Source organism: Acanthopagrus latus, chromosome 15, assembly GCF_904848185.1.
Source record: "Acanthopagrus latus isolate v.2019 chromosome 15, fAcaLat1.1, whole genome shotgun sequence".
In the NCBI taxonomy this organism is placed as follows: domain Eukaryota; kingdom Metazoa; phylum Chordata; class Actinopteri; order Spariformes; family Sparidae; genus Acanthopagrus; species Acanthopagrus latus.
The window spans coordinates 19,832,205-19,847,313 of NC_051053.1; the positions used below are offsets into that span (position 1 = coordinate 19,832,205).

Sequence of the window (15,109 nt, forward strand, 5' to 3'; positions counted from 1 at the left end):
GTGGAAAGACGCTGCATGTCGTCCTTCAGAGACAGGAGGAGGGGAAATAAATCACATCCTCCTCTCCTCCCGATCCAGCCTCTCTCCTTCATCTCTCGTCCCTGTGACCCAAAATGGTTCCCATGCTTAAGGAGGACGGTTTGGTTCGGAAAGGAGCCAAGGAAAACACACTCACACACTCTTTGCCCTGCTGGGTTCTCGATGCACTTTGTCTTGGCCTACTTTCATGGCTGTGTGATTGTTTTCCAGGCCCACTGGACGGGGCAGCAGACTGGTTTAGTTTACCAGCCGCTGGCGTCACTTTAGATGAGGCGTGATAGAAAAGTGTCAAATCCACCAAGGCTGCAGTGGGATGACTGAATACCAACAGAGCATCTGAGACACTCTTACTATAAAAGTTTTTATTTATTACTTATTTTTGCACTAAATAGAGACAAGTCTGACTTTGCAGGTCTTTACTGGAGTATTTTCATCCTGGGCTACTTTATACTTCGACTCCAGCACATCTTTGTCTTGTAGTTTAACTCTTTACAGCTACTTTTCACATAAAAAAAGACAACCCAAACCCTTTTTTTTTGTTAGTGGTAAAAATGAATAATAATGTGATAATTTAACACCTTGAATTAGGACTTTTTCATCACACTTTTTCAGGTCTTTCACCAAATTCCCCCCTCCTCCTTGTGCTTCTCTGTCGTATCACTGTCAGCCGACCTCCTGGCTGCTGTCCAAACCAAAAAACAACTGTAAGAATCACAGTTTGACCTTGAAAACCCCGATCTCAGTGCTCTGAAAAGCCAGAGCGCAGAGAATCTTTGTCTGATCACACAATGTACAACACAGTGAAATTGGTACTCTCCCATCCTGAGTGAGTTAACCCCTCGCACCTGGGGACCAACTCCAGAGCTTAGCCGTGCCTTTGGTCAAGGGTATTGACTGGAGAACAACCTGCTCTCTGCTTCTATAACTCCGTCCGTGCAGTTCTATTTCTTTTGCACTGATGAGTTTCCACCTCGTCCACTGTTACCTGGAGATGGCGGCCTTGGATAGCAACACCTGTTGGTGCACGGGCAGGTGCGCTTCCTTTGTGTTGCAATGTGACCTACAATTTTACAGGAAAAATACCCAGTGGGTAGGATGAGTAGCTTAGCAAAAGCAACGTTTGTGGGAAACAGATCTATATGTGTAAAGTGTCGTTCTTCTACAGTCACAGCACTGCACACACTATTCACTTCAGACCGATATGTAGAAGCCAACAAGTCTATTACCAGTTTTACAGCATTTTGAATTCCGGACTTTTACTCGTAACGCATATTTTTAGACTACGTTGTTTTTTTTTGCTCTCCTCCACTGTCTGGCCCTGCCTCAAAGGGTTTGTTTATCGTGATTAGGAACAAGCATATGGCGACTGGAGATTTGTGGCGTGGAAAATAAATGTAGCAACTAAAACGTCAAAACGTTCTCAATGAAAATTGTTGACAAAGTGCTCCGATTATCCACAAGAATACGTTGCATTTGTAATTCAGGAGAACCAGCGCTTGATTTTTAGCCTGTTGCGTCTTTTACTATCTACTAACTCATTTATTACAAGTGTCATATGCCACAATTTGGGTGTCGGCTTTGGGAAAGTGCAACACATACAGGGAGGGCTGCAACGTTCTGTTCATCAGCTGGGACTCAGGGACCCGGTGAGAGGTTCCAGTGTGCTCCCCCAGCCTTATAAAGAGCAGTCTAGACTATAATATAACTGCGGGAGACTTATAAAATCTATAGGAGTCAGTAGCACCGTCACTGGATTCACTTTTAACGCTATTATCTCTGCATGCACAGTGCCAGCGCTGAAACGTCCGACCGCTTTCTCGGGGGCAGGGCTGGAATGTACTGTATCTAAGCTGCACAAACATATATAAATACAAGTCTGAGCTAATGCTTCAGGTAAAAAAGAAAAAAAAGAAAGGTTCAGTTCGTGCATTTTAGGCCGTTGTCCTGAAGCAAATGAACCCATAAGGCCTCATCTCCTCTCATCATCGTGCTTTGCTCAGTTCAAAGTCTTGTGGTGTCTAGCCCGAGCCGAGACGCCCTCAAGTCCTGCGAGCTCTCATGCAAAACTACACACACACACACACACACACACACACACACACACACTTTCAGCTCACGGACATATGTTTGCTCTTACACTGACTGAAAACCTTCCCCCGGCAACATATGGAAACCATAGTGGTTTTCCGTACTGGTGTCAGCAAGGATATGGTTTAGCCGGCGTGATTTGAGCGCGCTGACGTTACCTACGGGGCGAGGAAGTGTTCCTCGATTGAAGCAGCCATGTCTACATATCTGTTTTTTTGTATTTTCCAGTCTGACAAACGTGCACGAACAAGCGCAAGTACGGTGAATGAGTCGCATACGACCAAGTGTACGAGCGTCCACACTCAGTGTCCCTGCATTCTAGCCTCTCAGCCTGATCTTCCGATGCTCCGATGTGATGTTATGTGTGAGCGTGCTGAATCCTGCCCGGTTTTTGTCTGCATTAGCTCAAACCCCCACCTCCCCCCGAGGGCACTGGCTCAGACATCAGCAGTAAAAACTCTTTGCATCAGTGCGCTTGAATTTTGCAATATAGACCTTAAAAAAAGCGTGTTCCCTGCTTTGAAGTCACCTGTACGAGCGGGAACAGCGGTGCTCGGGTGGCTGCGGGGTCACACGCTGACCCAGCCGAAAGAGCTTCTGTGTGTATTTTGAAGTGGTCCGGCTGTATATCTCAGCAGTGCCAGGTGTGTGGGTTTTAATTTACAGACTTGGGAGTTTGTCAGGGTTCACGGCCAGGCAACCTCCTCACTCGCTCTGTGTGTGTGTGTGTGTGTATATAAGCGCACACATGGCTCAGAAACTGTTAAGCCGCAGTCCATCCCGGCTCGACTGGAAGTTAAAGTTTGCACCTGGTCCCCCCAGTCGTAAAACGCTAGTTAGCTTAATGGCTTTTAAATGAGCCCCCAAACGAGCTGGGGGGGGCCGTAACATTAAACAAAGACACATCTCTATAGCAACTCCGCTGCTGTTTTCAAAGCGATCCGCCTGCTCGTCTGCCGGCTTATCTGCCTCCTCTGCAATCTGTCCGTCTGTGTGCCGGAATCAAAAGTCAGCTGAGCGGCAAAAAAGATGGAGGGCAGCGTGGAATTCTAAACATCACGTGCAGCCTTCAAGTCTGTCTCTGGACAAGGAGAACAAAGCTGTTTACTCCTCCCGGGTTTAATCTGAGGCCCCACAGCTCCCTCTTATCTCAACACTCAAATACTTGGAAGACACAGAAGCAGCGTTGTAAAGAAGTAGCCCAAGAGCCATACGAAATATTTCTACTCAATTCAAATATTACTTTGGTAAAAATGAAAGTCCCCCATACAAATGGTTAGTATCTGATATTAAACATACTTAGATATCAAAGGTGTGAAATGGGTCAACCCATTTCATTTATATTTGTGTAATCAGAAAAGCAACTAGGAGCTAAAAGTTGACAAATAAATGAAGTGTGCAAAAAGCATGAAGCAATATTTGCCTCCAAACTGTCGTGTGGTGTGCAGAAGCAGAAGTATAGTGGGGCAGAAAATGGAAATACTTGAGTAAAGCACAACTACTAAGTAAAGTACATGAATAGTTACATTCCAGCGGAGAGAGAAATCTACACATCATGCTGCAGTTCTACTGCAGCAATGTGAGGCAATGGAGTGGCCTCCTGCCCAACAAAACACCAAGCTCTCATTTTCAGAAAGTTGATGCTATCCTCGTACCACTGTATATGTTTTTTTTATTTAGATATCCTTCAACTCTTTTGCCTCTTGAACCAAAGTTTTTTTTTTTTTTTCTTTTCGGGATAATAAGCTGCTTTCTGCATGCATCAACAAAAAAATCAAACAAAACTGTGTTTGACTCAGTCGTCTCGTATTCTCGGCCTCTCTCCCCGGAGGTTTTTGCGGTGTTTGTTGTTCCCCTCTTTCACCTTGCCTCCTTCCTTTTTTAAAGAGCAGCTATAGTGTGTTTGGGTGAGGTGCCAGTGCATCTTAACCTTCCTCTGAAATAGCAGGGTGAGTCACTTGGGTGGTCAGGGGAGACGGCCTCACATGGCGAGATGAGTTTCCACGAGTCGGTCCAGATTGCTGACTAGTCGTGATTAGTAAGTGATATGTAAGCTCGAGTCGGGCGGTCGATTCGGTGTCCAGTGTTTGCTCAGCCCTCTCACCTAGGTGCTGTTTTGCTTGACTGCACAGTACATTCTCTGCACATGTTTTTTTTATGAATGGATTGTGATTTTGAGCGGATGCGTGTGAGCCTGGGACGGGGAGGGATAAAGCAAAGCCACTCTTCGACGCTGACATTTGAGGGATACGAGCTTTCCACCTGATAGCAACAGTCGCCATGGCACCATCGGTATCACTGACTGTTATCATAATCATGGTGACCGGCGGTGGCCGTGAGTCCTGAATGTCTTGGCAGCGACTCACATCCACCTGACGTCCCCTCTCTCTCTCACTCTCTCTCTCTCTCCCTGCCTCAGCTGTGTGCTTCCTCTCTCCATCTGGTTATACTCTTATCTCACATGGAGTGTGAAGGGAGCAGTGGGGCAGGAGAGAGGGAGGGGGGAGGTGATTATACAGACTGCTACTGTGTCAGGTGTGTATGCCAAATGCATGTTTCCTGGTTTATGTACACACTCCTGCGGCCTGTGTGTGTTTACTTTGAACATCCCCCCCGCCATGTTTCGAACAAGCCCGCGGGAATCATTGACACGGCTGTTTGTGTGTGTGCTGGGTGTGTGTGTGTATGTGAGGTAAGATGATGAGTAAAGGGTGAAAGGTTGTCGTCCTCAGTTACCGGCTATCACTATCGTCTTCTATCTTCTATTTTGTCATCTTCTAATAATAACTTCACCTCGGGGTTTCACGATCGTTTGCAACGCGCCGATGATTGAATCGAAAGTGTGCCTTAAAGGGACAGTTCGACTCAAAATCGAGATCGGGTTTCCGGCAGTGCTTTAGATCCATCTTGATTGTAAGGCTGTAAGTTTTATCAGATATCCCTCAGCTTATAGAGAAAAAAATCAAACAGTATCTCCATTAACAATATCAGCACACAGAGAGAAGCGTGAGGGTGAGGCTGGACCACGAGTGGATGCGCATGTCCTTTAGTGATACGGGTTTGGTAAGAAAGAAAATAGATCCTTTCAGAAATCAGCTCATATACAGAAGCCCTTAATGGCCTCAGGTGCAATTATACTTTTAATGCCACGACCACAGGATCATAAGCTAATTATCAATTGTGTTATCTCAGGACAAAGACAACAAGATATTATGTATTTTATAACTCAATAAGATAGATACACAGCAAACTTAAATCAGCTGCCACACTCACCAAGATGTCATCTATGTATTCGCATGGCACCGCTGATCATTAACATTGAGCTACATGTGGGTGATGAGAAGGAACGACCGTTTGTTTTCCCATGATAACAGCTTTATTCATCTATATTATGTGCTGTGGAATATCTCGGGGAACCAGGTCATGATTTCTGTAACGAGACATTGCTGTTTCAGCTCATGATGCATTGAGCACCACAAGTTGAGCGCCGTCTTGTCAAATGATGTTGGATAGAAGGCAGACGTCTCTGCGGCCGACGGTTCTCTAAATCCAGACAACTCGATGGATGAATAGCACGACCACAGATGTGAAAAATTATGTATTTTTCATTCTTCTTAGATTTTTTTCCCCCCACAATTCAATTGGATTTCATGAAACCAGTTTATGAATCAGTTGTCTGCTACCAGTTTATTTGGTTTTGTGTTATGACTGTGAGAGTACGATTTTCGATTTTTTTCCGCTCTGCCTGAGTGTTCGGCATACTCGTGTTGCCGTCTCAGTTACCTTGAAGCCTCCTGTTGCTCCTATTTATAACCCTGAGTAAACAAAATGGATACAGAGGAGGAGCACATTTTTTTTTCTAAAATAGCGCTCGCCTGCCGTCAGGACGTTGGGTGCAGACTAAACGTGACGTGGCGGCAGCGCGTGGGCTTCGGCTGTGGTCGCTCCGCAGAGATGATTTCATTCAGAAGAAGGAAACTGTCACTGTGGATGGATAAATATATCCGCTCTGTCTGTCTGCAAAGCTCTCAGTAGCCTGGTTTCCACTGCCTACTGTAACAAGGCTAACCAGAGCTTAAGGTAGTCATTATTTACCGTATATCACTCAGTTTTCCAGCATCTGCGGCCTGCTTGGCACACACCGGCCATTAAGGAATGATTTGTCAGCCGGGCAACACTTTCAGTCAAACTCTGCGCTTGATCTTGATTATTAGCATTTTGAGTCGTTTGGCGTAAATGTCACGTCTCCCTGCAGTGGAGAAGGGAGTAATTGTTTTTTTGTGTGTGGGAGAATAGCCATGCGGCATTGAGTGGTCTGTGTTTTGAAGACTTGCGGTCTCGCTGTAATTATTTTCCGACTGTCCATTCATCAAACACGCTGCCATGAGAAGTCCTCGCAGCCCAGGAGAATAATTGCAGCAGAAGCAACACCGGGGTTTCTGGGTTTGCTCTTAGAGCTCTACGCATTAGAAAATTAAAAATACACTGCGATGACATTTTAGCAGTCACCAAAACACATTAAAACTATAGGGAAAAAAAACAAAAAAACATGCAGAGTTCTTTCACTTTTAAACGCCGGCTCTAGTTATCACATACACATATACCTCAGAAATAGGAGAAATAGGTCAAATATAAGATGTAAGGATCGGCCACCTGTCAGAGCGAGGTCACTCCAAGCAAATAGGGGGCAGCGTATCACTAGAGTAATCGCAAACTGTAGCTGCCATTTACGAGTTATCTCAGTTAGCCGTGCAGCTAGTGGTCCAGCCCAGGAGCTTAGGGTGGTATTACAAGACAGGACAGGCTGGAGCTAGCCGGTTAGCATGCTCACGTATGCTCTCCACAACAAAACACATTGAAGTCTTTGACATAATGTCTGTTATTGTTTCACCATATAATTTTCTTCTTTTTGCCCCACATTTTTAAAACAAAATTCCTACATATTGCAGCTTTAAATGAATGAACCAACACTAGTTTCATTGATATTCCCTTGACTGGCCAATCAAAACTAGACTTAGTAAATAAATCCAAACAGGGGCGTCTGTTTTTGCGATTGAACTCCTTCATATACTGCATCATTAAGAGCTGTAATATCAGGATTCAGATGTATGTCACAAAGCAGAGGAGATTTTTCCATACGTGCACCAGCATCTTTCATTCATTTGAACTCAGAGAAAACTCCTTGAAAGCCAGCTGATATGTGTCGAATTCATGATCGAGTTCTCCTGCAAGAATAACACTCCATTTCTTTATATGTCTGTGCATTCATTCATGTCAAAGTATGAATTGTTCATTACATGTGTTTGTTCCAACTTCCTGGTCTACGTGACCTGTATTTTTTTTTCATCCTCATGAATCCTTCTCTTTTCTCAGTAACTTCAGCCTCCTGTAATATGAACATCTGTGCGTCTCCCTTGCAGACGAAGCTTCCTGTGCTGCTGCTGGGCCGCTCATCAGACCTCAGACCAGGGGAGTTCGTGGTCGCCATCGGCAGCCCGTTTTCCCTCCAGAACACGGTTACTACGGGAATCGTCAGCACCACTCAGCGAGGCGGCAGAGAGCTGGGCCTCCGCAACTCCGACATGGACTACATTCAGACTGACGCCATCATCAACGTAAGGGGATGAAGATGCATAATCAGTATGCATATACTGTCTTTTTCTCACAAAACACAAAAAATAATAAGTGTTGCATCTTTTTTGGTTCACAGTATGGCAACTCAGGAGGGCCTCTGATAAATCTGGTAAACCTTTTTTTTTTTCATTTTTTCATTTTCACATTTTACATGCAATTTAGCTTTTTCAATTATGACATTTACAAGACGATACAAAACGATACAATAACAAGACATTAAGCTGGCGGCTTTCTGTTCCAGGACGGCGAGGTGATCGGGATCAACACATTGAAAGTGACAGCTGGCATCTCCTTTGCCATACCCTCCGACAAGATCCGACAGTTCCTGGCAGAGTCCTACGACAGGCAGTCCAGAGGTGTGAGCTCTAGCTGACACGACTTATTATGTTTTCCACTTTGCTGCTTCTCTTCAGTCAGTGAGACAAACTGTCGCAGGCAAATTTCTGAAAAATCGGCTGCCAGACCAATATTCCACGTGCACAAGAAGCACATGATCCAGCACACAGTTTATGTGTTTATTCTTCATCTCTGTGTGCTCTCTAGTGATATATTGACAGCATTTCTAGCTCTTATGAATCCGTGCCCGGCATTACCCAGCAGGATCCTGACACCGCAAATAACCTACGAAGATGAAAAAATGCCAGTAAATATCAGGTTGTTCTTTTTACTTTACTGCTTCTCATTTTTCACCTCACGTAGTGTTCTGGAACAGAGCACACATGTATTTTAAATTTGACGGGCATTATGGCCTTCTTCATTTGATTCATCAGTGTGATGAAATAACTAAAGAAAGCAAGACTCCCCTGAATTTATGATGAAACACATGGGGGATGGTGGATGTAGACATCATGCAGGACACGTGCAGGATCCACTGCCTGCTCTAAAGTAATACTTCGATCACTCACACACACACACAAACCTATACTCTGGAGGGAACAAACACCCTCATAAAACTAAGAGCCCAGACTGTTGCTGGCACGAGGATGACTGATTGTATTTGTTCTGTATTGTTGTCTGTCTCCAGGGAGAGCAGCTGCCAAGAATAGGTACATTGGTGTGAGGATGATGACTCTCACTCCGGCGTAAGTGGCACAACTTCATGCACATCACCAGTGAAAAAGCACCAGAAATGTATTAAAGGAGAACTTTTATGACCTTGAGTGTTTTATGTACATTAAGTTCTGCTGCATGTAAAATATCTTGAAGGTTGAAAAGGCCAAAGACACTGCAGCACTAAAGCATGTAAAGCTGAGTGTGAACCTGAAAGTGAGCATCACATGTCTTGAATGTGTCTTGAATGTCTGAATGATTTCCTTACTTTTTGAGTGCAGCAGGGTTGACGTAGTTTTGTCGGCCAAAAGAAGTTTGTATCTTCGGTCAGTGGTAGTTTTTGGTAACACTTTCTATGAAAGCCTGATCTGAGATGAATTTTAATTTCAATCGCTTATGGATGCTGATGACTAGTTATATACCACAGGATGACTGATGGAGCCTCAACAAACAAACATACACTATAACAGTCAATGCACGCAGTATCATGTGTTATTATTGTAGACTGAAGCACTTTAATGCAGCTATAGCAACACATGCTTCATCACAATGCTTCGCTGTTGCTGTTACGTAACATGTGTAATGCATTTTTAAAGCATCTGAATGAAAGTTTATGCTGCATCATACAGTAAGTCAACACGTAGTTTACAGCCAGTCATCCTGTCAACTTTTAATTCATGATAAGGCACATTTGGAATGTTTTGTGTTAACAACTGCAGTTAAAAGGAATTTTGAATGTGTTGTAATTCGCCATAAATGTCCCCATAACCCGCTACAGAGTATGACTGATAAATGATATTATGTGTTTTTACTTTTTCATGGCTTTATTTAACAGTATAGCTGAAGAGAGACATGAAACAGACAGAGGGAGAGAGGGAGGGTGACATGCATAAACACAATCGCCAGAAGTAAAGAGCTAACGTCGGGCTATAACTGGGCTGTACCACGGCCGCATGACATCAGCGTCACCACCACTAAGCTTCCTGCTAAACATGCTGATGTGTTTTATATCGTAGGACATAATGTGAAAATCTCTTAAGCCAGTGTTACCCACAGAGCTTAATTCAGACAGTTAATCAAAAACCCATTGCCTTTGAGCCGAAGGAGGAAGTGGTGAAAAAAACGCCAACTCATTTCGAGGTGATAGGACTCATTCCTGCAGCTGCGTGGATAAAAGGAAATCACAGCATTTATGATTCTTGTTCTGTGTCAGATGAAAATGTTGATTGATTACTAAAATCTCCATCCCCCCTTTTTCTACCTCCAGGCTGGCCAAGGAGCTGAAGACTCGACTCCGTGACTTCCCTGACATCACCTCTGGCGCTTATGTTATGGAGGTCATTGCGAAGACGCCAGCTGCAATGTAAGGACGACACTCTGCCAATATGGCCACAAAAACATGGCCTCGGCCCAAACTAACTCGGTTGTAACTTTATGGTTTTTCAGTGGAGTGCAAAATGCAAATGTCTCTGACACTTTCTCTGCTGTGGAATATTGTCTTTGGCACTCAGCTACACGAATTAACTTAACTCACACGGCCTCTCGCCACTCTCCCAGTGCATATGGACAGTATATTTCATTTCCTTCCTTCATTTTACTTTTCTCCTCCAACCGTCACTGTGCGCTCATAGACACTCAAACACACACTCACGAACCCTTCCTACACAGCTGTCTTCGTAAAAACGTAAATCCGTGGCTTCACTCCGGCGTGTCTGGAGTGCCTCTAACCCCCCCCCACCCCACAATCCAACCCACTCCAATCAGCCACCGCCGCAGCTCCAGCAGAGTGGGGCTCTGGAGACGCTGAGGTCAGCGATTTCCTTCAAACCTCATGCTGGGGAGGTTACTAGCTGCTGCGGTTTTCCTGCGCCCTGCTCACCCAGCCCACTCCCGAACGGTGTCCCCTCCAAGGCCGAGTCAGAGTCTGCTCCTTGCTCAAGTCACCCTGCCTTTTTGCACAATAACATTTCTGTGGTTCTTTTTATACCCCACGTTATTTCCAAGGCTGCACTTTGTCATGCTTTTGATCACGCTCTGTTTGCTGTTTGTTAATGGCTTTTTTGGAAATCTCGGCCCTTACTGTAGAGAAGCAGCCATCTGGTCTGTTGGAGGTGTCGGAGCGGCTGAGTGTAATGAGGGGAACGCTGAGCTGAAGTCGTGTTAATGGGCGCTGCTGCAAGTGAAGCTGCGGCGGCTCTGTGTTTACTCGTGGCTGCCATTAAAGTCAGCTTTCGATATCACCGCTGGTAACTGCTCAGGTTCTGGGTCTGCATGTGATTTCAGGTTTACTGGTTTGTTTTCTTTCATTATGGATGTTTTTTGTTTGCTGAGCCGTTATTCCATCAAGGTCGTCCCATCGTTCAAATCAGGCAGCAGATGTTGACCGACTGAGACCTGACCAAAGCACAATATGTGTATAAAACACCAGAAACACATGAGGATGACTTGTTTTATAGTGTGAGACATGAGCCGTCACATCTGCTGACCATTAAGTGATCCTGCTACTAAAATCTAAAGTGGACATTATCCGAACACCTCGTGTAAAGAGAGGAGAAAACAGAAAACCCAAACATTTGATCATCGAAGGATAATGTACGTTTATTATTGTCAACAAATTCCCTGAAATCACCCAAACCATGTGTTAGACTGTCTCTCGGTACTTTCCAACTTCCCTGAGGCGCTCAGCTGCAAGAGCACTGGCTCCCACTGACGATGTCAATCTTTAAAAAAACGGGCCACGAATATATACTTTCATTGTGAAAAAAAGGCAAAAATAAGACCAGTGATTTTGTAAAACAGCTGGGCGCTGCAAGTTGTTACAGGAGTAGCCTAAACAGTCACCCGACATTTGTTGGGGTCTATTTTTGGTGGTGATTCATACACGTTTGGCTTCTAGTGAATATTTCTGGCATCAGGATTCTGTCTGTGGAACATGTCACTCGTGCGACAGTGTGAGTCACTGTTCTGTTTTTTCACGTGTTTGTTGTTTCGATGATATCAGAAGAATAAGAACAGAGGAATAAGATATATCAGGCTTTAAATTCACAGGTAGTACTTGTTGTTGGATCAGTTTATTGATGGTGTTGTGTCTTTTCGTGGGATGCAGACTCGATCGTTTAGTTCGAACATACTGTATTTTGACTATATGCAGTTCTTTGTTGTTTTTTGTGTGTGATACTTTTACATTTATTAGATAATACAAAATAAAAAGTGTTCAGAGTGCTTGGCGGATGACATGCAACAGCTGGATTTAACATGAGTGATACTGTGCTCACATGATCAGGATCTTAAAGGGCAGCTCCCTGCATTTTACACATGAAAGCATATTAACAGGTCTTAGGGAGCACTGCTGGATATGTAAAATGGATTAAAGCCTTTCGCAGTTCCAGAAGAAGCTTCATGTTATCCAAACAATTGCCTCCACTGCTGTCACTCAGTGGCCGAGTTGCATTGTGGGTAATGTAGGCACCAGGTTTGGAAATGAAATAAAAAAAGGGTAATATCTGGGTAATATCTCTGGTTCTGCTGTTTCATTTGTTTTTAAACAGTCAAAGATGTGTTGCAGGGGTGCAAAGTTAGAACAGTAAACTTCATTTCTAAACTGGTGCCCACATTACCCACAATGCAACATACCATCACTGCAGGAAATATATCTGATTACATGCGGCTTTGTACTACTGTTTACATATCTGCAGCAGTACTCCTTATGACCTGTAAACACACTTTAATGTGTAAAATTGGTGTAGTTACCCTTTAAACCTCTCTGCCAGCAGGATCCCCTTCATCGCCGGCCAGTGTTTTCCTCTGAGTCCCAAACAACTCTTTGTAGCTGAAACTGTGCCAGAATATCATATCACTGCCCCACTAAGATAATCAGACCAGGAAAACAAAAAATGGCGTCATGTTTTAGATGTCAGCAACGTTAATATGTTCCCTTTGAGAAGCCCTCAATCATTCATCTCTTCACCTCCTCTCTTTCAGCGGTGGACTCAAGGAGCATGACGTCATCATCTCCATCAACGGCCAGCGGATCTCGTCAGCGACCGACGTCAGCGCAGCCATCAAGAGGGAAGGCAACTTGAGGATAGTCGTGCGCCGTGGAAACGAGGACGCCATCCTCACCGTTGTTCCCGTGGAGATCGACCCTTGACCTTCCACCAACCTTGCTGCAGGAGCTGTAGCTATGTTTTACTCATCACCAGTGGACCTTATAGCAGAGGGGGGGGGCTTCTCACGACTCACCCTCTCATTGTAGCCAGAGGCCAGTGATGCCACACAACCAGGAAAATTCTGGCTTTGCCTTGAAAGGAAACGACTGCGGCTGCTCTTAAAAGCGGTGCTGTACTTCCACGTGTGTCTTTCACTTTTAGTCTTTAAAGCTTTGATCAATGCTACTACTGTTTGGTCACAAACATAAGAAGCTGTTTTTTGGCGTTTTTCCTTTTTTTTTTTTTTTTTTCTTTTTTAAAAAATCTGCTTTCTCTCATTTTGTGTCTTTTTTAATATGGACTCTTGCTCAGTCAGGACTTCCACTGCAATTTTAAGCAATTTAGAGACTCGCTGGGCAAATCTAATTTGTATAATTGTTGTTTTCTAAAATCTTTTTTTTAAGTACTGTAGAATGTTTGTGTTAATTATGTGATGTATAATGAAAAAGAAAATAAAAGGGTTTAACTTCTTTTGTTTTGACGCTCTCTGCTTTTCTTTGCATTTCCCCCTACCTCAGTTTGGCGTACACGTTTTGAGATGGATTGCCCTCAGGCTGACATTACACTATTTTCTTTGTGTGTGTGTGTGTGAGTTTTCTTAACCATTGCTCATACACAGAATCTCACACAAAGCGGTCATAAAAACCAATTGGGATCTGGTTTGAATTGGATTTTATTGCCTTCATATGGGCTTGATAGTGGTCTAGTGTGATTGTTGGGCAAGGGGCTCTGCAGGCTGACCTCAGAGACAGGAGCGCGAGCCAAACAGAGATCCGACCCACGACGCAGTGGCCACAGATGTGGGGCTCACATGAATACACTTAATGTTTTGCAACAGATTTTTTTTTTGTTTACCACATAACTTTTGGATGAAGTTGATGAAGTGGACCTCATGAGAACTGCAGAAACCACCGCACACTACAAACGGCATCGAGATTTACAAGAAATTCGAACGGGACCAGAAAAACTTTCACTGTAAAAGTAAAATCCGCAAATGTCAAATTGTGCAGAAGCTTTTGTTTTTTTTCTTTATTGAAACTCCGGTGGAAGGTCTGTTATGCTCCGCTGTCTACGGCGAGACCAAATCAAACTCCTTTGGCTTCGTGGATGAGTTTTAAAGACAGAGGAACATTCAGTAGTGTGGCTACTCAATTTTTGCACTGGAATGTCAAAACCTCTAATAGCCGGTGAATGTTTATCCTCTACGCCCCCGTCTTTCCATTCCCATATACCACATTGAAGCTATATTACAGAAAAATTGCTCCCCCCCAAGTGTTGAGCAGCCCACAGACGTGTATCAGAGTCACACATTATGCTACGGATCTGCTGGACATTCAAAAGATTGCTGGACGTGTTTCGCTCAAATGTTTCTTATACACAGCACCAACACATTCACTGTTGAAGGGTGCAATTTTGAAAAGAAAAAAGTGAAATTTAACAACAAAAAAGCAGTGAGACTGAAGCGTGACAGAAAGAGTTGCTGCCATCTAATGGTTCTGTACAAGTGTTGCAGGGTCTCGTCCTCATTCGCCTGGCCCAAATACAAACATTTTAGGCAGAGGTTACATACAAAGTTGAAAGTCTGTATTTTTGTTTCACTTGGCAACGACGCCGGTTCCTGACTCATTTATCCCAGGGCTGCGAAACATTCAGAGAGATTACGGAATATTTAGCAGCGCACTCAGCTGTAAAGTTTGCACCTTTATAGTGCTGTAACGACGGCCAGACTGCCACAACCTGAGCTCCAAGCCATCAGTCATCCAGGGCACGGCCGTATTACCTCACCGCGTCTGAGCCTTGATGTGGAGTGACAGTCTGTCGGTCGGCCCAAATGTACATACACATGACCAGAACTCTGTATCTCTAACTCTGACTGACTATGCTGTGTTTTTCACACTCTTATCAAGGATGAAGACGATAGAAACTGACTCATTTGGTTAGATATGATCTAAAACCAGACGTTAACTCATCTGAAAAAAAAAAAGAAATACAGTATGTTGTGGATTTGCTGTAGGTATCATTACAGTACTGTAGAGAGCAGAAAGCATGACAAGATTAAAAATATAGGGCTGTGCGGTGAGAGTTATATT

At 44.0% G+C, this 15,109-nt stretch overlaps 1 protein-coding gene across 1 annotated transcript in view; it reads left to right on the plus strand.

Moving 5' to 3' along the window:
• LOC119033653 (serine protease HTRA1A-like) overlaps positions 1–13,490 on the plus strand; it is a 30,363-nt gene extending 16,873 nt beyond the window's left edge. The window contains exons 4-9 of the mRNA XM_037124030.1: positions 7,548–7,742; positions 7,838–7,870; positions 8,003–8,117; positions 8,786–8,843; positions 10,079–10,174; positions 12,793–13,490. Coding sequence (XP_036979925.1) covers positions 7,548–7,742; positions 7,838–7,870; positions 8,003–8,117; positions 8,786–8,843; positions 10,079–10,174; positions 12,793–12,961 — 666 coding nt within the window. The 3' untranslated portion in view covers positions 12,962–13,490. The remainder of the gene's footprint in view (positions 1–7,547; positions 7,743–7,837; positions 7,871–8,002; positions 8,118–8,785; positions 8,844–10,078; positions 10,175–12,792) is intronic.
• The last annotated feature ends 1,619 nt before the right edge of the window (positions 13,491–15,109 follow it).